This window comes from Acanthochromis polyacanthus, chromosome 17 (assembly GCF_021347895.1).
Source record: "Acanthochromis polyacanthus isolate Apoly-LR-REF ecotype Palm Island chromosome 17, KAUST_Apoly_ChrSc, whole genome shotgun sequence".
NCBI lineage: Eukaryota > Metazoa > Chordata > Actinopteri > Pomacentridae > Acanthochromis > Acanthochromis polyacanthus.
In genome coordinates, this window is record NC_067129.1 from 16,837,250 (window position 1) to 16,861,718 (window position 24,469).

Sequence of the window (24,469 nt, forward strand, 5' to 3'; positions counted from 1 at the left end):
AAGTTGTAATCTACTGCACATGACAGAAAATCCTCTAGCAGAGATGGACTTGGCTGCTCTATTGTAATGTTGTTTTGCATTTTAAGAACACTGAAATGATAGCACGATGTAATATTGCTCCATGGCATGAATCTTACCTGAGCAATGAGAAAACACTGTAGGAGTTCCTGACTGAACTCTGGTCCACCTGAAGGAGACTGTTTTTCTTCCGCTCCGACTGATCCTGAAACAGCCACATGCCAGTGTTTCAGTGCAGAAGCCAAACGGCATCCAAATAAAGCTAATGGGTTTAGAACTGGGTGCTCCGCTATGATGCAAAAGCTTTGGAAAACAGACAAAAAGCCGTACCTTATGATCAAAGTCAGCTGCATAGTAGCCATCATTCAATCCAAATATGATCTCATTTGGATTTCTGGATCGAATCTGTGGACAAAGCGAGACAGTAGAGGCTGATTGTAGGGACAGAGACGGGGAGAACAAAGGACAGCAGACATCTGGAAGTCCATGAGACAGTGTTATCTGTTTATGAGCAGTCCCATTGTGACAGAATGGCAATAACGCCAAGTTTCTTTTTCAGAATCTGAATGTTACTTAGAATTTCAATGTGAAAAGTTTTTGATGCAAAGAGCCCAACTGACTAGCTACATTTTGAACTTCTAACATAACATGCTCAACTGCAAACTTCATTACACTGAATCACATCTTTAGTCCTCATGACACAGGCATGCAGCATATTTTAAAGGTTATTAACCGTACATATTGCCGAATCACATCATAATTGTGGTGAGCAGTAATGATTACTTCACCATCAGTGACAGAAATTTGAAATATATGAAGGCAAAATTTTGATTAGTGTCAAAAATGATGTAATGCAGCGAGCATCCGTTGTTCTGGTAGAAAATATTATATGCATTATGTTCTCCCGTATGTCGTCCTGCATCTGTTTACTGTATTTCCAACTTACTGAGAGACTGAAACAAGGGTTGGTATTTTGAGTAAAAGTAAACATTGGGGTCCAAACAGATTTAGAAAAATTTAACCTTGCAAGAATGCAGGATTTATATTTGCATTACAGAAAAATGGCACATTTAATTAAAAATTTAAAGATCACAATAATTCTACATTATTCAAAATTTTGACACCAAAGGCATATTTTTTCAGACAGTTTTTTGTATGATATTGAAAAGAATTGAAAATGCGTATAGCCGACAACCGGAAGAACAGACTTATGCATCTCCTCATGTAGCCTACATAACATGGCGATTTTTTGTGGCGAACTGTATATTATACAGGTAAATGTTATGTTATTTTTATTTTCTCATGTGCGATTGCTGACCTGCTGTCCTGTGTATCTGAGGCCGTCCAGATTGACCTTCCACTCAATGAGGAGCTGGTACTGTTCATCCTGTCCTCCATAGATCCTCACCACAAAGCAAGACACTGAGGTGTCCAGAAGGTCTGGGAGCATGCCAAAGTCCAGGCTCCGCCATGTTGGATTCTGGCACAAATACACACACACACACACATATGCTTCGCTGTGATTCCATTAATTCATCTAGTGAAAATCCTAAAATGGATTATCAATCTGGAGGGGGGTGTCTGGACATTTCCAAATGAGGGAATGCTGCTTTCCTTTTTGGGTTAGTTTAAGTGATCTCATTTGGCAGTTTTTTAAATTCATTTTGACACAGGTTGTATTTATCACCGCCTTTCTACCATTGTAGACTTGTTTTATCAGACCAATTATTTTCTGTTCTGCAAAGCTTATAAATGTGAAGAATAGCTATAGGTGTTCTGCCTCAGAGATAAGATTTGTCATATTGTAGATTTATGATCTAATGTTACCAACAACCTTTTGTTTTTAACTTTAGTTTGGCAAATGTGCACTTCTGAATGTATAGAAATGCTTCTCTTATGGATCTGGGATGATGGCTCTGCTACTAGAGTCTATATGGTGGACATACAGTAAAGGCAATAATAGAGTTCAACAGGCCAAATATAAGCACAGTTTATACTATATGTGTGTAGGTATATAGAGCCTATATTGAATATCCTTTAGCTGCCTCTTGGTGAGAAAATGTGCTGAATTGGGGAATTGTGTGATGAACAGTTTTCATGTGATATCTTATGACACATTAGCATTCACTTGGTGAGGCTGACAAACAGAATAAGAGTACATTACTATAAAAATGGCTTAATTAGTTAAGTGGTAATCAAGCATTAATAACAGCTCCAGTGATGATTTGGGATTCAGGGTTCGATTGCACAAAATAGTCTTTAGTCTTCTCCTTACGGTTTCCTGAAAACGATCACTGAAGTATTTAAGGTTGACTCCGGTCTGGGTTTTATGTACAAGAAATCTGTTACAGTTAGTCAAACTGTTGCACAAAATAAGGAAATGAACTGCTGACTCAATCTAAACTGCAACATGGCCAAGTTTATTGAGATGAACAGTTCCAGACTTCTTGAATTCATTTTGATTGAAACATCCACCTACCTTTGTTGTTTTCTGCTATTTGTAGGTCACATTCACTATTTACTGGGGGCATTTTCATTGTATTCCTCCTCTGTTGAGATTAGTTACCTTGACATTTTTTTGGAATATTTTTTAGACCATCTTTAGGCCAATTTTGTTAGAAAACAACATGCACAAGACAAGAACACAAACAATCGCCAAGGAAAGTAGAATTTTTCCACTGTGTAAAATCTCTTTTAATACACCAAATGCTTTAATGTTTGTCCTTAAATAATGAAATACTTTAATAGATGTTGTAGAACATGTTTAAGTAAGTCGATCAGCTAAGGAGAAATGAAGTCTCATGTGTCAGACTTAAAGAGAAACGTAAGGTGTTCAGCGCAACCGTGACCAGATTTCTTCCAAAAAAGTGAACTTAACTAGCAGCTATTTTCCTTGATAAACAAACAAAGGCAATACAACCACGTGAGAATAAGCTAAAGATTTTAAACTCAGAATCTAAAAGCTAACACGTATGATGCTTCTGTTAAATTCAAAACATGACCCCTATCCACTGCTAACTGAACAATCCTGCTCTACATTGTCCTTAAAGTCGGATCCCTACTTCTGCTTAGAACTTTTACATCTGTCCTTGAACATCCAGAATGACAGCATGGCTTCTAGTTCTACCACACAACACCAGAGTCCTTCATATCATTCAATTATGTACCATTTCCCTCCATCAGAGGGAAAAGTCTCACGCTCTCTTGGTCACTTTCAAGGACGCACATGAGACGAATGCCAAGAGCAGAAGTAAAATCCACAGAATGGAGGGGGGTGGAAACGCAACTAGTGAGAGTCAGTGGTGGAAGCAGAGAGGCACAGCAGATACAATGAAAACAGGAAGACTAACAGGAAACGTTTCCCGAGACCAACGATGCAAGGAGACGAAATACTAGAGAACGAATGTCAGCAAGAATGTTAGATTCAACAGGAGGAAGTTTGGCAGGGAGATGACAGGAGTCATGACTCCTGCAGAGCATTATACAGTTTGTCTTCTGAGGGTACTAAACAGTACGCCTGGAAACCAGCTTAGGTCAGCTCATGACTCGGCAGTAAGCCTGACAGTAATTGCTTTCTATCCTTGGCTGCCTCTATAGCTTCATGCAGAGCTGCATCTGTCACGCAAAGAATAGTGGAAACAGTCAGAAATCACGTACTAGTATACAGCTGGGTCATTTATACAAGAAACTGATGCTTACCGGCCAAGAAAGAAAGTTGCACCAGAGAAGCACATATCATATTTAATCATGTTGATGCAAGACTGACATTCTATTCATCTAAGCATGTTTCACAGCACATCACTGCAGCTGCAATGTCTGAATAAGGTTCAGGTGAAACAAGTCCACAGGTGGCTAACTGTGTGACTACTCAGTCTTAATTTAATTCATAAAGTACAAGAACCTTGTCTTCCTTTGTTGCAGCGCTGCGTATAATGATCGGTGTACAAGCACAGTGCAGCAGCAGACCGCAGATAATGACAACACGTTTAACCTATCCCACCAAGCAGAGAGGCACGGTGTGAAGGCTGACAGGAGTACTCACCAGTGAGTCTCGTATGACCTCACTCTTGTAAAAATCTAAAAAGACACAAAAGAAATCTGATTAAAAGATGAAGGAAACACTACACAGTATCAACAGGAGTACATCTATCCTAAAATACAACTCACAAAAGCTCAGCTCACATTTAATGTGTACATAATATTGTGGAGATACTGTAGATTAAACTCTTGAACCTGCTCCACACACAGTGAGGACGGTGACTTCAATGGATTATGGTCACTTTCAGATCAATAGCATACAGATGCATTTATTTTTTTATTTCACCAGGAGAGATCCCATTGAGATTAAGAACCTCTTTTTCAAGGGAGTCCTGGCCAAGATAGGCAGCAGCAAGTACAAAGCACAGTTATAAAATTACAGAGTTATAACATAATTACAATACGGAAAAAATATATACATATATAAATATAAAATGTAATATATATAATATTATACAATAAAATATATATAAATTTACAAGCAAGTTATAAAAAAAAAAGTGCATGTTGTGGAAACGGTCTCAAGAACTCGCAGTTTAAATTTAAAGGCACTCAATGAGATTAACTCAGTTAATTTCCAGTCTTTCTGCAACATATTCCAGGCAGAAGCTGCAGAAGAAACAAAAGCCTTTTACCCAGTTCAGTACGAACATATGGAACTGAAGGAAACACATGATCTTGCGAACAGAGTGAAGATCATATCTATAAACACTAACTCTAAAAAGAGTTTTTCACAGGTTCAGTGTTAATGGCCCGGCCCCGTCAGCTTTAGGAAACATATTTTGAGTTCACAGATGCTAACCATAGCATACAAAATCACTGGAATGCTATAATTGTAGATTTTCTTTTAGGGAGGATTTTACTATTTGAGACAATGATAGCATCTCCATCACCCTACAAAATAAAATGCGCAGGTCAATGTATTGTTTTAAGGTTTATTTTACATCTTCTTCATGTAAATGAAAGGAATGACATCACAAAATAACATCACCAGCAGGGAGGAGTGTCAACACTGACCTCTAGAAATATGGTCTCCAACAAAGAGGTGGAGGGTGAAGTAAGTGTCCAGCAGCGGGGAACCATTCTTGTTGACAATGTTTCTGGCCGCGATGCTCCGGAGGTGACGCAACCGTCTCTGTTTGGCAGGAGAAAAATATCGGAAGAAATGGAGAGAAAGTGAGGAAACAGACATCAGAGCCGTTAAGGATCATTTGGCTCGTGTAATGGTGGCTGGCAGTTCTGACAAGACACACAACCCTGACTGGGTCCCAGGACAAGTGAAAAGAGGTGCCAACAGAGATCAATAAAGTATCACATTTTCTATCCAATATGGAGGGTGTCTAAAATAGCAGTTATTCCATTTCTCATGCACAGAGGTAACATCAGCTGCTGGATGTTCAAATAATAGACACATGACATCTTCATGGTAGAATTAAATAGCCAGTTAACAAGGGAGGCATGACAGTCACATGAGAAATGCCTTAACTTTTTTAGCTCTACAAAGATTTATCCCAGAATCCACATATCACAGTGAATCAACAAGGCAAAGATGTCAATGATAAACATGTGACTTTTCACAGAAGCATACCAGTGTAAAGACAAGCACAGGGTTTAAACGATACCTACTTAATTCATTTGTGAATCTCTAATTCAGTCCAGCAACATTTAACATCTGAATCTCTGAACTATTTGTAACAGATCTGCTTCCAAGAGTCTACTGTCGCTAAAATCTAATATCTTAGTGTAAAATAAATGATGTCTGGAAAGGCAGTGTGACTGTGGGGAAACAGAGGGAGCATACAGATGCCGTTCGGTGACCTGCTTCAGGCAAAAACGTCACCACAGCACAAGGCCGGCCCAGCCTCTCTCCTGCAGCCATACACAGACTAAATCTAAGTCATGGGATTCCCTATATGATTAAGAACCTCAGAAACAACAAAACGGATTGTTCTACATCGGACTTTTAACGCCCTCCTTCAAAATTTCTGTGCACATTTCTAACCAGGCTAATGTGGACCACAGGCAGGGGCAACGGCTGTGATGGAAATTAAATGACACAAATATCCGAGCCCTGATTATAGACCGCCAGCTGAGGCAGAGATCAAAGTCTGGGTCACAATAAAGTCGACTACATGTTACAAAATGATCATACATATGTGATTGTGGTATGTGATTAGCAACTGGTGCGACAAAAAGATTAGCCGGTCACAAGCCTTGTGTTGAACATCTGTACAGACATTCCACCTCTTTAGGAATGAAACTGGACAAAGCAAATCAAAGCTAGGGAAACTGACCTGCATTTGACACGCAAACCTAGCATGAAACGACATTAATGTAGACTCAAATGACAGTGCACTAGCTACACCAGGCTAAAATATATGCAGAATTATCACAACAATCTCTGATGGTATCACCAAGCAGGATTTAAGTCTTGCTTTACTGTACATAGCTGGAGACAGAAGAAAGGACCACTGTGGTGATGTGAGGAGTCACTCTAAGGAATTAAATCTTCCAACAAAGTCAGTGTAATGTCAGTCTTTCCATTAATTGTTCAATTTGGCAGGCACTGTCTCAAGATATCTCTCTAAACTCTATGCTGTTCCAGTTACGTCACCAATTCTTACTACTTTATTCAATATTTAACATCGAATATACTGTGTTTATTACGACAAATCTTTGGGTACCGGGCAGAAACCTGTGACTGGTCAGAAAGTTTACCTCTGATAAATGAACAACGCAGCAAAGTAGAGCAGGAGGATATATATTTGTGCATTATTAGCTTGCATTATCGTTGTGGATGTTATAATAACAGATCAACAGTATGTGATGTTTGATTTTGCCCGTATCACACAGCTCTAAGCAGACTCACCACTTTCACTGCAAGGGTGAGTACTGTACTCTATTGATTTGTAGTGCTGCAGCTTTGAAGGTTGTTTTTAATCATAATATCAGTGTATCTGGTACTCTACGGCAGTGGGCCAGTAGGACAATGCAGCTGGAACAATCACAGCATACAAGCGTATGGCAAAATACACATTTTTAAATACAGTCAATTAAATTTGGAAAGATAGTTTTACATATACGTTTAAGCATTTAGCTGATGTTTCTATCCACTGTAATGTTGTATTGGTGTACCTGCAAAAAGAACTTCAGTTCTCATAGCACCAAAATATACAGACAGCTAGCAGAAATAAGAAATGCATTTCTCAGGCCTTCATAACATCCATGAGGTCGCATGTCAGTCATGTGTGTCAGCCCATTAAAATTAAAGTTAAAGATGAAAACTCAAAGGAAAAGTCAAAAAGATATTGCTGTTCTACTGACAACAGCAGCAGCATATAGTCCTTGTTTTGTTCAAATTGAAAAGTTTATCTCTGACATTTCTGCTCTGCCAATACAAACTAAATAAATCAGTAACTTTTTAGAGCAGTGGGGGATGCAAACAACAGCAACAATACTTCCAGTACTTCTATTGGATTAGGGTGGCCGTAGAAGATTTAGAGGCAGTTAACCTGAATCCAAAACACAGACAGCTAAAAATATTTGTATAGCCATACAACCCAGAGGGAAAAGTGAAAAAGCACATGTTGATGTCATGATGTCAGTTCAAACTGACACAGTCTTAACTGGCAAAAAGAATTACATTTACTGTGATAAGAATAAAATAAAGCATCCTGTCCCTGATTATTTTTTCACTTCTAACAATCTATATGTACCCAGTATGCAGTAAGCCATTCTGAGCAGGAAAGACCAGTGAGACGATAGCAAGCTGAACTTCATGCTGTGTCAGTGACACACACATTATGAATCCCAACAGTATGCAGCAATGCAAAACATGTTGCTGCATGAATCTGAGAGAGAATACACTCACTGTCTCACTGTAAGAATAGAGTAGATAATGAGATGTAGACCTAAGAGGTTTGATGCAGAATAACAGCTGAAGCAAGTCCAAGAAAGCCCTGCTGCATACAGATGTTTGACTTGCCAGATGCTGCGTACAGATCAGCTTCAAAAGCTGCATAATATTCATGTGACTTAACCTAATACAAACCTTCAACAATAACAACATATGTTATTTAACTATAACATAATGTCAGGGATGGTGACATGTGCCAGTGAGAGACCCATGTTGCCGTCTGGGGTCAAACTGTCAACTTTATACATGTAGTTTCCAAATGAATGAATGAATGAATGGATGGATGAATGAGAGATACATTTTACAACTTCCAAAGAACTATCCGGCTTAAGTGTGCATTAATTGATTTAGTCTATGGTCTAGACATGTTTCAAATAAAAAATAAAACAAAATAAAAAGCCGTATGAGACAGTTTAGCGTTATTATAACGACGTACTGTTTGCTACGGTTTCCCTTCCTCAGAGCTGTCACCTGCATGCTAACACAACGTCAAGTTAAGGTAGCATTAGCAGAAGCGTGATAGATATGCACAACATTGAATATGTAGCATGGGGCATGTCAAAGACAGGACAATACACTAAAGAGAATGGATTCAAAAGTGTTTAACACTAGCCTAACTGGTTTTAGTGTGTCAGTCCAGTTCCATCTATTTCCAGTAAGCTAGCTAACTGCAAGCTAGCAGCTGCTAGCTAACTAGCTAGTCTGACAGGCCTGTAGAGCATCTGCAGGCAGCAGTTGTTACTGACGTTCTAAACGAAAACATAACACAATATGGCAGGCCAGTCCAAGTTTTCCTGAGTTCAACTGGATGCAGCTGAAGCTGACATGAGCTCAGAGAGTTCGGATTTACCTGCTGGGATGTGAGCTCCACATGTAAGGCTCGAGAGGATGAAGCTCCAGAGTTGGTGACAGAGGCGGCGGGGAGAGCAAGAACCCGACCGGTGATGGAGTTCATCCTCCTGTCGGTATCAAGCGGGTCCCCCTCACTCAACAAAACATCCCATTCTCGAAATGCCTCGGCTAAAAGTTCACGGAGCTCCAAGCAGCCAGCAGAGACATGCAAATACGGCTGTTTGTGTGGGCGAAGCGCTACACCAGCTGTCAGCTAACCAGCGGGACGTAAACAAAGTCCAGGCTATTCTGCTACATTTGGTTCGGAAATCCGTCTCCGGCTGGGCGGGGCGACATCTCGGCTGCTGATTGGCTCAAACTAACATCCGTCACGGAAAGACGGAGCCTACCACTGGAAACTCGCGTTGCTATTGGTTGCTTAATCTGTTTATCTTCCCGGATGAGGCGAGTGTCCGTTGAAATCTGTCAAAGCTGCAAAATATGAGGAAGTTGCATCGTACAGCGTGACATGCAGGTGACAGTTGAACGGTCACGTCCAGACTATTTCCACTGGTAGTCTCCATTAGAGCCAAAATATAAACTGACGAAAGCAATTCACATTTGAATGACACGGGCTGTAAACTTTTTGTCACTGTGCTGCAAGTATGCAAAAAATTAGCCAAGAAATAACCACAGACAAAAGAGACGGCTTCCGAGGAAATATAACATCTGATCAAATACTTCCTGTGCACGTTCCAAAAATATTCCTCGTGGTGCAGCAGTGCCAAGGATAAAGGCCTATGGAAACTGGAGATGGAACAAACATAAATAGTCTTCACTTGAATAAGTGAAAGTATTTAAAAAAATTAAAAGTTCCTTCTGCAGTAGGCAATTTGAAACCTTTCATATGGCTATGCTATTATACAAAGACTGTTATCTTAAATTAAATTACTGGATTATTATTGATTAATTCATATGTAAGCAATAAAAAAAGGAAAAAAACAAAAAAGCAAATGAAACAAGCTTATCTCAAGCTGAGTCCAAAGTCCTCTATTCAGTGTTGTTTTCTATCACTTAAAGTCCAATGCCCTCAAAATGTTCTGTTTGCTGTGAAATAAAATCAAGAAAGTCAAAGAATGTAAGACAATAAAAGAGTAAGAATATGCACACTAACGTTCAAAAGTTGAAGGTCACTCAGAAGTGTCCTTATTTTTTGAAAGAAAAGTTGTTTTTTCTATGAAAGTAACATTAAATGAATCAGAAATACAATCAAAACATTGTTAATGTGGTAAATGACTATTCTAGCTGGAAACGGCTGATTTTTAATGGAATATCTACACTACTAGTCAAAAGTTTGAACACACCTTCTCTTTCAGTGGCATTTATTTAATTATTTTATACATTGTACATTACCACTAAAGACATCAAAGCTATAAAAGAATACATATGAAATTATGTTGTAAACAAAAAAAGGTTACTCTTCAGTATTAATCTACAATGCAAAAAACAATGCAAATAAATAAAAACCATTGAATGAAAAGGTGTGTTAGCACATGAATGAAAGTGTGAATTTTCATGGAAAACATTAAACTTTTGAATGGTAATTTCTTGAAATTTATTGTTGAATAAAAATGGTGAAATGAGTAATCTATAATCAGAATAGTTGTCAATCCCCTAATTGTTCAATATTTGCTGCACCTCTTGTTTCATGCTTGATCAACTGATCAAATGTTTCATGTAAAACATTTGAATAATGTAGAAATATTAGGTAGTAAAAAATTTTTGAAAAAAAAACACACCCTAAATCCACCACCTTCCCTATAAGGGAGCAGAAGTGAATGATGTGTTTAGCTTTTATCACTGACTGCAGAACAATATTCAACCAGCAGAGGGCTGCATCAGCCACATTTAGCGGATTCCGCAGGACAAATAGACTCCAGAAAATCGATTGATTGCTTTGTGCTTCTTGTCCGTTTTGCTTATTTGAAACAGGCCCTACCTCTTTTCAGATTTATTGATGTTTCCACCTCATTTCAGTAAAAAACATTCTGCAGACTTTTAAAGGTACAGCTACCGATTGCTACAATATATTAGTCCTAAGTTTATAAGATATAGTGTTTTGTTGTATCCGAAATAATTAATCATTTTAGAAATTCATTACAATTTGCAACAATACAACATCTACAGAATAAAATTTTGCATGCTAGTGTATCAATTATGTAACATCTAAAAAGAGGCAATCTGTAGATTACTGTTATTCCTAACAGTGCACTATAGAAATGTAGGAAGACAGGTTTAAAACTCTCCAAAGACAAGACAACACGCACACGCGTCTCCTTCTGAAAATATACAAAAGTTTAATTTAAACATCGGCAGACACATGATGTCATTCATCTTATAGACAAGCCTCGCTGTTTATTTGCTTCAAATTTATTGCACAGGGATTACACTGCTCAAGAAATTGCCCAATCTCATTACTGCCAATCTTCATGCCCATCAACATGACACAAGCCTACTAATTTTGATGATTCTCAGAATAGATTTTATACACATACTCTTATGTTATAGAAGTACTGGTGACATCCTTAATAAAACTTATTACCAAAAAGGAATCATCTGCTGTAACCCCTTCTTTTCGAATATCACCCACGGTATACTAAGAGATACACCGTACGCTGGAATCATCAAACATCAGGACCTTTACCCACAAAACTACTTCTTCTACTCTCCTTCAACTGCACCTCAAAATGTTACAAAAGGCTTAGCAGACAAAAAAAAATATCACTGTAGTTTTCACTGCATAGAAGAAATGCATCTACCCAGATTGAGACCTGGACACCAGTAGGACAGAAGAGGGAAACCAAACCAAGTCAAACAGTGTATTGATTGTCTTGGAGGGAAAAAAAATCTCTTATCAAAGGCATTTTCTTGAGACTAAAACCTCAAAGGGTAATCTGCAATACAAAAAGTGCATCAGGAATATTTGTTGAGAGACAAGCACTAAAACAGGCCATTTCCTCTCCACAGAATACAATTAATACTTTATGGCTTTATACAATCACAGGCACACATGTATTGTGCATTCACAATATAAATCCACCCTGCAGAATTCCTCCACTTCCACTATTCATACAGCAGAAATCAATGCATGTGTGGGGACAGCATACGTCTTTGGCTCAATTAACCTTTGGGCTTATGACCCCAATGATGAAGTGGTACTTTCCATTTGCATTGTTTGTGCATTTAGCATGTAATAGGATCGTATAGAGCTTATGGAGAAGTATGTGAATACTTGGGTGAAAGAAAACATTGGCACATCTTTAAAGTCCTGCGTGTTACCATTCAGCTCCATCTAGTGGAGTTTGCCACCTTTGCACTGATGAAGACAGTCCAGACTTGATGCTTTCACTGAGAAAATAGACAATGAAACAACAAAAGGCACACTTTTTGGTGCGGGTTAGCTGCAGGTAGAGGCCACTGTTCTTTAAACCTGTCATCCCCTGAAACGGAACTACGCTTGTGTGTTTGTGTGTAGGTTTCTTTAGCAAACGTGTGTAGAGTTTGCAGCTCAGAGATAATCTGTGCACCAAGGTTGAATGAGGAATGGGAGGGGAACCAGGAGGAGGGGCCTGTAGATGCTCCCACAGTTCAGAGGTTCAGTAGGGACCCCTTGTCTCCTCACTGGATGTACAGGATGTCATTCTCTTTCAGGCCAAAGCGGGTCTTGTACTTGTCAAAAAGGCACTGGAGGGATTTGACGTACATTGAATGGTAGAGATCCACCATCTCATCAGTTGGATCCTCAATTTTTGGCACAGTGATTGGCTCCCCAACTGTATCAAAAACAGAGAAGAAAATTAAAGCAAGGAGTTGTGCAAATATTGATTTTGTTCTGTTAATCTGTCAACAGTTTGTTGGTCAGTGTCCTCTAATAAACTGTACTAGAATAGCTGAGTAAGGTGGACGATGACCCCAATCTAATCTGACCATACACTCAAACATCAGAGGACAAGCTTGCCTATGGTGGTGATCGGTTTGCCATAAGGTACGATGCCCCAGGAGTCGCCAAAGAAGAGGCCACATCCATGGAAAAGGCACGGGGCAAAACCCAAGATCTTCTGTAGCCTCTTTTGCAGAGCTCTCCAGTAGGTTCCCTCCTCGAAGATCACCTGCTTGTAGGCGTCGTTCTCCCCGAAGGAATAGACTGGAACCAGGTCAGAGCTGAGGGAGCACAGAAGAAGGAACTCAACAAATGTCCCCATTCATCTAGAATTTAGAGTAGTATTTTAAACCTGGAGTGAGGAATGTTTGTCTCCCCCTATAGGCAGTGAGGGAATTTGTACAAATATTGTCAGTATGCTCGTGAATTTCGATGTGGAACATCAGAAATCTTTCTCTTACACTACCTAGGATTCCCTACCCCAGATGCTGTATCCCACAGCAGATCTGTCACCAGTATGATCCCCTCTTCGTCTCTGGTAAACCAGCAATTGCTAGGTAATGTAAATGCATTGCCACAGGTTCACTGGCATGGAAATATAGTCACAGAGATTTCCCAGGCACTGATGTGCTTAGTCTAGCTGTTTGGCTTGAATGTAACGGATGTTCATGTATATGTAAAAATCCCACATTCTGGATCTAAGAATCATGCAAATACAACATCAAATTAGTCCATAATACATTTAACATTATTAGAAGTAAATGGTGGAGACTTTTTTTGTTTTTAGAAAACTGCTGTATAACAAAACTTTTTTTCTGATCTCTCCCCTTGCTCAAAATTTCCAGGCTTGTTCTCCAATGATTTATAAAACTGACACTCCCATGCAAAAGTTTGGAGTCACTCAGACAATTTAATGTTATCTTCATTGGGGGGGGGATGCTTTTCTTTAAAAATAAGGACATTTCTAAGTGAACTCAAACTTTGGAACAGTTGTCTATATTGTAATTTTGTTTTATATTACAGTTCTATCTGTAAATCCTCAGGCTTTGAAATAATTATCACACTAGCTGGTTCAGTGGATTGGCTTAATGTGTTGCTAATTGTCGTGAATCAGCTTAGGTCACGCAGGCAGATTGATTGTGAAAGCAGTGACATTTTACACTCAGTCATATTGTGGGTAAGACCCAAGATTCCGTTTCCTGATATTAGCGATAACAGTTATAAAAGGTATTATGCAGTCAGGGGGCATTCTGCATTGTTATTCCTCAAATCTACCTTGATCTGCACGTCTAAAAACAGATCCATAGGGATACAACTTCTTATTCCGCAGGTTGAAACACTATTTCTATTTTACAGATTCAAAAGTAAGCATTACAAGTTCCAGAAAGTGAATCCAAAGTGACCTGAATTCACACTCCAGGCTTATATCAGCTTGAATGCTAACCTAGTTGTTCTGAATAAAGGTCTGAATAACTGTACGTCTTTTCTAGAAACCTCTAAGCTCCTTTGGACACTGGTGCCCCAACAGCAATATGATAATCCTCGGCTGTATTTGAGAAGGAATCATGCTTGTTTGGGTTTGTGAGACAAACCAAGGCTACTTCCTTTTGCAGTGCAGTTTGTAAAAGAGATTAATTCACAGCTGAGGGCAGCCCAATGCCAGCTCACACATTCTGACCTTTCTAAATAACTACTGCATGCCACAGGGAGCTCCAAGCCTCACGGTGGGGAGACAACACTGCACATTCATAAAAGATTTTGTAACCCTCTCTCTGAAGTAACTTCAACCTTTCTGGGAGTAATAATCTAGGATTTATTCATTCCGGTGCCACACCAGTGAGCGGGGACATTTACATCGTCACAACAGATTTGCTGAAGGTTTTGTTTATTGCCTGAAAAGTGCACGTGTCCTTGTGTTTTAACGTTGTGTGCAGCCAGCTCACCCTTTCTGAAGCGCCAGCCTCACAAAGCCTTTGCGGTTCTTCAGGGTGACAGAATTCATGCCGGGTGCACAGTGCAGAGACTCGGCGGCTCCTCCGACAACAATCACCACGGCATTCCCCGTTCCATTACGTGACAGCAGGTAGTCAATGGAGTTTTTGTTCACGGGGCAGATACCTACGAGGTGGGAAAGATTTGGAGAAATGATCATTAGAAAAGTCAGATTCAGAGAGTCTTCACCGCAGTTCAGATTTGTGTACTGTTCATGTGTTGTCCATACTGTTATTCTGTGTGTTTTTTCAAAATTCTTGCACTTAAAGAGTTTGTCTGTGTAGCACCCAAGTGGAACAAAACTGAACATTTTTAGAATGTGCAAAAAAACATAGTTTCCAAACAACAAAAATCTTATGCAGATGATTGGTGCAAACTATGACAAAAAAACGAGATCCAATGAAGGCTGTTGGCCAAGGACACCTTCTGAAACATTGTGTACAATAACCTACAGTGACCTAAGAGAGTATCTATACAGAAATATGTGCAAAGACGAAGACTGAAGAGCAAACATCATGAATCACTGAAATCAGCAGATCCGAGTAAACACAAACTATTTCAGCTGTGCAACAGGGCAAAGGTCTGCTCTCGTACAGAAACAGTTATCAGGTATTTGAATAACTTAAACAAGACCGAGTGGCTTCGAAAAGGTCTCACCTCCAGACATCAGATAGTCTCGAAGGACGGGCAAACGGAAGTTTCCTGCCAGGGTGGCCAGGGACGGCTTGATGCCAGGGAATTTCTTGGAGAAGCCCGTAGCCTCCGTCCCAAAGTTGCAGAAAGCCCCAAAACAGAAGATGCCATGTGGGTGGTAGCCGAAGATGTAGTTCCGGCTGGGCAGCAGGTCATGGGTTTTAATTAGCTGAAGGACAAAAGATGAACTGAGTCAGGATGATTTAAAGACGGACAGGCACAATGCTGCAGCAGGGAACATCTGATATGAGGAAATCATGTTAGTGACAATCATGACTGAAAGAAAACGCTCTGAACCATTCCAAGAATGCTCGCTCTATACAGTGTAAACTACAGCATATGCTAGTCTTGTTCATGATTTCATTTGTCTTTTCTGTTTTTTTATTTAAATACTGTATAGTTTTTTTGTTTAAGTTGTGCTAATTGCGCTAGTATACCATTTATATAGTTAGTGTGCAAGAAATTAACATTTTGTGCCATTTAACTTCATTATTGATTCATCTGCCTTTTTTTCTTGAACTATTTATTCATCAGTGGTTAAATGTATTGATCATTAGATTACAAAACAGCAAATGTCTACATTTAGGAGGTCATTGTTGCTTGAAAAAGAAACAAAAATAGCACAAGCAACAGGCTTTCATTTGCTATCTTTATGACAATCAATATGTTAATTTATATGTTTACATGGCTGCTTTTGCTGTCATTTTCTTTTGTAAACACTATGTGTTAAAGACCTCGTTAAAATGATTGTGTACGTTTCAGTAAAACTAGGACATCCGTATCAGGCTGAAACCAGACAGGACTTTCCTCTGTCTGACTCAGGTACAGTCATAAAATAATGACACGGTGTACGTGTTGCACACCTGTTCAGGCTGGTAGCAGTGAACTTTTGACTTCCAGCATTATTTCAAAGTCACACTTTCAAGCTGAAGCTGTAAAACTGCTCAGTCCCATAAGAAGTGCTCTGACCTGCAGTGTGGATTTAGATCCATCACAATGTGTACACAACGTTCCCCTAGTAGCCAGTCAAACACAACAGTTGCATAATCACATTAGCAAAGGAGATCACACTCAAAGTCCCCATAGCACCGCAGGACTGGGCCTGCTTACAGTGAAGATGTGGGTGATGTGATACAGTGGGCTTAGACTTTGACCAGTGGCTTCCAACTCATAAATAAGAGTCATACATTTCTGCTAGATAGTGATTGTTTGATTGATGGCCCTGTGGATATCTAGATTTGGAGCTGGAGGACAGCAAAAAATTACATAAAGGAATTAAAAGTGACTTTGTGTACAGTCCAAAACTTCACTTCACTTAGGCATGTAGTTAAAAATGTTTTACTGTATGTCTTAGAGCAAAAATAAAATTCCCAAAACAAGAGAGCCATAAGCACAGACTAACATGAAGCGTCTGAGACAAATTAAAGATTGTATCAGCCCACCAAGACAAACGACAACATGGTCGAAGTTTAATGTGATGAACGAGGCCCAGCTGGAAGAGTTGATCACATTACTCCACCGCTTTAGTCCAACATATTCTTTGTCACAGAATTAATTTTACAGTCTGAATATAGATTTCTGATCTGCTGCTCTGTTAAGAAGACCTCTCAGGTGGTCTGGGACAGATCTGATCATCAATAGAATCCCATATCTGGAACAAAATTCCAGCAAACTTGGGATCTGCAATTGTTTTCAACCACCTGCACAGCAGTTATTTTAATCCTATGCTATTCTATTTTACTTTTTTTAAGCCTTTATATATTGCTTAATGCAGCCAAGTACTTTAACATGTCTTGCTTTTAAAAGGTTCTCTACAAATAAACTTATCTTGGCCTCCCACAGTGCAGCACATAAGCTCATTAACACCTGGCCAGAGGAAGCTCTTCCACTCACACTGAAGTGTTTTATCCCTTTAAACAGTCTGTGTTGAATGTTTGCTTGGATTCCGCTAGTAACACATGAAGTGAACAAACAATGGAGTCACAAAGTCTACATGAAAGTCTTCACTGTCAAAAAAACTACTTTAGATTATTCATTAAACAGAAGAACATTGTTACTCTTCTTCACATCATCAAGCATTTCTTTGTTAACTAATAAATATTTTTTGTCTAATTAGAGCTACAGAGATTAGTCTACTGACAGGAATTCAATGAACTTTACAATTTCATTCAGAAGATGCTTTCATCCAAAGCGACGTACACCAATGTTCAAAAGTTTGGGGTCACTTAAAAATGTCCTTATTTTTGAAATAAAAGCTTTTTGATTTCAGTGAAAATAGCATTAAAATTGATCAAAAATACAGTCTAGACATTGTTAATGCGGTAAATGACTATTCTAGCTGGAAATGGAATATCTGCATAGGGGTACAGAGGAACATTTCCAGCAACCATCACTCCTCTTTAAAGGCTAATTGGTGATTAAAAACTCTTGTGCAGTTATGTTAGCACATTAATAAAAGTATGAGTTTTCATGGAAAACATGAAATTGTCTCAGTAACCCCAAACTTTTGAACTGTTGTGTACATCAGAGTAGATACAACACCAGATCGGTAGGCAGGGCAGCACTAAGGCCAAAGTCAGGGGTGTTAGTCACTGAGCTTTTCAGCTGCTCCACACATTTTGAAGCTGAAATGTTAAACAGCTGATATTTCTACTTTGGAGAGAGACACATTTGAAGATGGCAAATGAAAAATTAGCATACTTGACTGCTAAATGTCAACAAACAATTTTGTTCAACAAAAAAAAGAAAAAAAAACCATTTCACTTGTGAACCTGGAACCAAAATGCTTGAATACTTTGCTTAAAAAATGATTAAAAATGCTGAACAGATTATCGCAGTAGTTGGTGGATATTTTACTGGTGATGTAATTAACCAGTTGGCTCATCATTTCATTTTATGATTGAATGTGAGACTACTGACTCAATCATGCAGTACATGTCAGAGAACAGACAGCCAACCTTTAAACACACTACAACCTTGACTCCTAGCTTCTTCGGTGACAGCTAAGCCTGCACAGCTACTGTGCCACCCGCTGTGTGTAGTGTGTGTGCCAGGTTGCGATAACACTCTCTCCTTTGCCCTGAACAAGACACTCAACTGCAGATGCAGTGAGGGATACATGCCAATGAAAAAAGCTTAGCATTGCTTTTCAGATTATCAAGGAGGACAAAGTCTAAACTTCCCAGCCAACATCAGGCCGTCCATCATCATAATGAGCATGGGACAAGGAACAGCATGGAGCTGACCAGCTGATACCAATGCAGGCCTGATAAGTTTATCTATAGTGTCAAGCCTGTGAACTTCTGATAATCGTTAATTTGTGCGATATTTAATTTTCACCTGACAACAACAAATGGCAGGTTTTCAGGATTTTTTTTTTCCTGACACCTTCATTAGTGTCTTCTGCTCCTAAATTCCCAAGGTTGTGGCTGGATACATTAGCAATAATACACTAAGACCGTGACACCTCTACCTACCCTGATTGGAAAGTAGTCTCGGAAATATGTCCACACTGTCCAGCCTCTCACCCAGGAGGACCTTCTGCCACCTGAGGAGAAAATGACATGTTAGAAATCACTCATTTAAATACAGTACTGTTCAGAAGTTTGGGGTCACCAAGATAATTTCATGTTTTCCATGAAAACTCACTTTTATTCATGTGCTAACAGAACTGCACAAGGGTTTTCTAATCATCAGTTAGCCTTTCAACACCATTAGTTAACACAATGTAGCATTAGAACACAGGAGTGATGGTTGCTGGAAATGTTCGTCTGTACTCCTATATAGAATTAAGAATCAGCGGTTTCCAGCTACAATAGTCATTTACCACATGAACAATGTTTCTAGATTGTATTTCTGATTAATTTCATGTTATCTTCACTGAAAAAATAAGGACATTTCTAAGTGACCTGAAACTTTGGAACGGTAGTGTATCTCAAAGCATCCAAACTAAAAGTTGGGGTGTACCGCAATGCTAGCATCACAGTGAAGCAGAAAAGTTTCAGAGCGACGTGTCTGGAGCTGAGTGCTAACAGCAGCATGCCAACAGGCTAATGTTTAACAACTATCTGTGGTGATGTGCCCAAATCTGCCAGTGAACACCAGACACAAAATACAGCACTGACTGGACTGAATTTAACAGGGATTTGGGTCAAAGCCAAAGTGTGAACAGATTAAAATGTGAACCTCAAGAGAACATGCTGAAACTTCGTTAGAAAACATGAGAACTTTGAGGAAAAATGAGGGTAACTCTAAAGTCACTAGGATTTGTCCTCTGAGGTCCTTGTATGTTTTTATCAAGGCTGGATTGCCAAACTTTCAGGGACCGTCGGAGAGCAAGAAACCATAAAAGGTTCAGATTCACTCCATTTTCACTCTTCTTTATCCACATAAGTTGTTTAGTTTCCATGAAAAATCCTCCTTCACCTGTGGGTCTGGTCTTGAAAATGGATCACATCTCAAAATCTATTGTTGAGATCCTCATTATTTCAGTTTTTTTCAGTATTACTCTGTCAAATAAGTAAGTAAGGCTGCAACTGGCATTTTTTTTCTCCTTAAACACAGTTATCTTATAAAATAGCTTACTGATCACAAAATAAAATGTCAGAAATTTGCTCAATCTTCCCCACATTTTTACCTTAAACTAAAGAGAAGATAGTGAAATTGCTTCATTTTTCTTTCCAGAGAATATACAAGTTAATGACAACAGTTTTTGGCTTCACTGATTAATTACATCAAAGTAACTGCAAGACATACTCTACAGTGCTGGTAGGTTTCTGGGTAAATGAGGAAATAAAAACTAATTTATTTCACCCTGAACAAGCAAAAGAATGCCTGACTGAATGACAAACACATAGATCCATGCAGCTAGTGTGGCTCCAAACAGTCTGTACACCGTGTTCTTATTAATATGATTTTCAGATGGGAACCGTTTAAAACATAATGCAGTCATTGTTTGTGCTAAACATTATAAAATAGGTTATCCAATGCTTAGGTAACACACAGTTAGTCTCAGTGTAGTCATTTCTACGCGATCATGCTGATAACTGAGCCAAGTGTGTGCCTCCATTCATGTACCATCACACTGTTTAAACTTTTAAAAAATAATTCTAAGTCAGTGCAAGTGTATGTTCAGATGCTCATTGTTAGAATTTAAAGTGGAACATTAATTGTCAAACTGCAGATTTAAATTGCATCATCATCATCATCACCAGACCAGTGATGTTTCTTAAAAAAAAAAACTGGACCAATTAGAGAACATCCATCCATCCAGCTATCCATCTGCTGTGCCCACTTTATCCAGTAGAGGGTTGTGGGGGCTGGAGTCTATCCAGCTGAGTCTGGGCAAGAGGAGGGGTAAACCTAGACAGATCCCATTACGAAACAGTGATTTTTTTTAAACTCATATTTTTAATGTCTTGCCTTGTTTCGGCGTGTTCCAGTCAACGATGAGCCAGGCAGTGTAAATGGCAGCGATGAGCCAGCAGTCAGTGCAGAACGTGTAGACTAACAGCACAGTGCAGGCAACACCTGGAGGGAGACAGCACAAACACAAAGAAATTCATTTAAAGGCTGCAATAGTGTGTTAACAGAGTGATCAGAAGTCATGAATGAGCACGTGTGCAGCTTAGTGGGCTGACCTCCTTAATGTTAACCTAAGGAGCTCAGTCTCGTAGCTCTCTTTGCTTTCTTACAGCTTAAGTGAAATGTACAGGCGTGTTTCCTTCACACCTACTCACCCATGGCTAAGAAGGAGACGACCCACTGCAGCACAGAGATAACCTGCAGATGTTTTTCCATCTTGGACTGGCAAGGCCAGATCGCAGATGGCAGGTCCTGCAGGGCGGAGAGGATGCTGGAGCCGGTGCCTGGAGACAGAGCAGAGCCAGATGAGCAGATCATCCAAGAACGAGACAGAGAAGCATTTGGCGATAAACTGAACTGGAAAGACTCACTTTCTTAAAACAAGCCTTTTCCTAGTATTGATCTGAGTTAACCCAAACCAAAGGTGGACATCTGACAAAGAGTTAACGATTTCCCAAAACATTATCCAACGATTTCACCAGCCTGCCTTACATCAACACACATTTCAGCCTCAGCTACTCACCAGCACTTTTCAGTCATCTGCCTGTAAAAGTGAATCCACGCAGCGACACGCGAGGAGCCGTGTGTGAGGAGGGAGCGTAAAGCGACAGACACGTTAAGAGCAACTAAAGCTAGTCAAGCCTGTCCTGCCGAGAGTCAATAAGAAGAAGAGCTCTTCTCCAGGAAAACACTGTCATCTAATCCTATCTGTGCTTACTGAAAATAACCCAGCACAGGGATTCTGGTGGTAATAACTATGAGGCTGTGATTAAGGCTACCACTGCTTGAATGGGAAGCAGACGAGTAAAGCTAGCTAGAATTCAGCTGGTGATGGCTGAATCTGTCCCTCACAGTTTGTGCTGCGAGTCCCACCAAGAGCCAGATCAAACTGGTCAGCAGGCAGCCAGAGAGGTGTACAAACAGAGTCATGTCCGGCAGATGAAGCAGACAGGGGGACCGTGTGCTGGTCTTTCAAACCCCATCCTGCAAATATTCCAACTGTACTGCTGGATCTCTGACCACAGAAATCATTTCAAGGATACATTCACATTTTTTAATCTTAAAGCAATATATGTCCTCACACACACCGTAAGAGTTCATGGTCCTCGTTGAAGTGTCTGTTGCCCGCACTGTCTGTTAAGCACATATGAACGTGATGGGAGACAAAATCCTCATTTTGTTCAAAAACAACTTTGAAAGTTTATCTGGAGTTAATATTTTAACTGTGTGCTGGGAAACAGAGAGGGACGGTAACACAAAAGAGGGAATTCATCACAACAATAACATATTGTACTAGATTTGTGTAATTCTTCTGTCACTGCTACCACAAAGTCACTTTAGGAATGTGTCAAGTGTGTTACACTAGAAACTATTACAGCAACTGATAGTTTTCTTTCTTCAGTTTGCACACAGCTACACAAGTATTGCATCAACACAGATTTAAAAAGAATAGGACCCTGTCTTTTTCACTGGCAAAGTGACCCATCTGAGTTGTCCTCCAGAAATCAATTCATTGACACTTGTCATTAAAGGAAAATAGGTTGCCTAAGTTTGCATTTCTTAACCCATCACAGCTTCCTACTGGGCCACATTTTCACTAACTTAAGAAACAGAAAACCACAGAAATATCCAGAAAGTGCAGATTCGTTGTACTATATTTATTGTTTTGCATTTTCGAACTCTAAATCTGAAATGTGATGCAGTATAATGCCACAACTTAAAGTCCTTCAGCTTTCTGGAGCAATAACACAACTGAATGTGTTGTATTTGACACGTGAATGTTTCACAGCCTACTATACAGCAGACTGCCACTGGAATCGACTGCATGTTAAATACACTGGGGATAAAAACAAGTTTGCACAGAAGAAATAAGTCCACCTAACCTACTTATTCTTGTGAGAGATTTCTTCTGTGGTTGGGAGGTTTCACTGCAGGTTACAAATAAAACACAGACACAGAACTGGAATTAATTACTGCACTTTATATTTAGTATTTTTAATCTGCTATAGCTTTACCTACTAGTGTTCTATGGCCACCTTTAAAAATAGATTTTAAAATGCATTATGCCACTAAGCTGACTTCTTTCTGTCTAATACATTAAGCTGACACAGATGTAGGCAGATGTGTGTCTCTCCTTGAACCTTTCCTGATTTGTTTGTCCACCTCCGTTTGTTTGCCTGCTCCAGCTCCTGTCACATTTCCCAAACCCTCCAAACAGCCATCTTTACCTTTGAGGACGCCGGAATAGGCAGCAAGAATGGTCTTCATAGCTGAGGCTCGTTGGATGGCCAGACACCCGAAAGATCCAAAAAAAAAAAAAAAAAAAAAAAAAGACCTGAGATGTTGTCTTAGTGTCGGGTGTCCGAGCCTACAGCTCCTCTGTCATGACTGCCTTCAACAGTAGCTGGCGACGAGCAGAGCCGGCATTTAACGAGCGCGGGGAGGAGCCAGCAGGACGCACATGTGTAGCAGACTGCGTGGAGGAGTGTGTGGACTTGGGGATACCCTCTGTGGACGGAGAGACGCAAGATTGCAAGTGTGGATCGCTCGGCTGCAGCAGTGTTGCCTCCCGAGGTCCGTCGGTGTGTATTTATGTGGCCAGTCACGTGGATCAGCTTTGGAAAAACAAGTATTGATCAGTCCTGCTTCACCTCATCAACCCGGGGAGCTGTGGTGAAAAACAAAATGCCACCTGAGAGAGAAGTTGGATCATTCCAGAACTGGAGGATATGCCACTCAGCAAGTTTCAAATAATCCATGTACAAAATACTAAAATGTAAACGTACTTTCCCTGAGATCAAATATAAAAAATACTAGGAGAAAAGAATGTTTTACATTTTTAAAAAATATCAAATAAGTCTGGAGTACCCCCTAAAATGCAATTTTTTCTCTTGTCCCACTGCCCTGATGGCCAATATAAATCTCACATAAAACAGTTAAAATTAAATTTAAATCTTTTTATTGATGTCTCTTGTGACTGTGGGGACATTCTTTTTTAAATCAACATAATATTTTCAAGAAGGAAAGCACTCAGAGAGCACAGTACTTCGCCAAGGCTGCTCAGTCCTTGAATGATTTCCAACGGATAAACCATGAAAAGTCCGCAGCAGTGGATTTGTAGCAGGATTACAGTCATGTGATCATCAGAAGACAGCTGACGTAGTGCTCACTTAATGTCATAGTTACAGTGAAGCTGTGCCGCTATCTCCCAGTGATACAGAAATATTTAACACATCCATGAATAGAGAATATAAGCCACATCACCGCCAAAATCTAACCGCTTGGTCCTTGTGTCATTTCTAACCTTCGCTGAAAATTTCATCTAAATCCGTTTGTCCGCTTTTGAGTAATTTTGCGCACAGACAAACAGACAGACAGACAGACCATCACATAACTCCACCATGTTGTTTTGTCCCACAACGTGCAAACAACCATGTTAGCGTAACCTTTTTAGCTGG

The 24,469-nt window shown here is 39.7% G+C and overlaps 2 protein-coding genes across 2 annotated transcripts in view; both read right to left on the reverse strand.

Moving 5' to 3' along the window:
* The window catches only part of uvrag (UV radiation resistance associated gene), a 100,606-nt gene extending 91,469 nt beyond the window's left edge, over positions 1 to 9,137 (reverse strand). Inside the window, 6 exon segments of the mRNA XM_051937475.1 lie at positions 138 to 223; positions 349 to 423; positions 1,337 to 1,498; positions 4,061 to 4,095; positions 5,074 to 5,191; positions 8,823 to 9,137. Of these exon segments, the coding sequence (XP_051793435.1) occupies positions 138 to 223; positions 349 to 423; positions 1,337 to 1,498; positions 4,061 to 4,095; positions 5,074 to 5,191; positions 8,823 to 8,927 (581 nt within the window). The 5' untranslated portion in view covers positions 8,928 to 9,137.
* Positions 9,138 to 11,137: 2,000 nt separating this feature from the next.
* Positions 11,138 to 23,577, reverse strand: dgat2 (diacylglycerol O-acyltransferase 2). Its single transcript, XM_022194935.2, has 8 exons — positions 23,240 to 23,577; positions 21,167 to 21,295; positions 20,850 to 20,957; positions 18,905 to 18,975; positions 15,393 to 15,597; positions 14,687 to 14,861; positions 12,822 to 13,024; positions 11,138 to 12,636 (listed from the first exon to the last, which is right to left on the reverse strand). Exons 1-8 carry the CDS (start codon positions 23,277 to 23,279, stop codon positions 12,482 to 12,484), a joined length of 1,086 nt encoding a protein of 361 aa, XP_022050627.1. The 5' UTR covers positions 23,280 to 23,577; the 3' UTR covers positions 11,138 to 12,481.
* Positions 23,578 to 24,469: the final 892 nt, after the last annotated feature.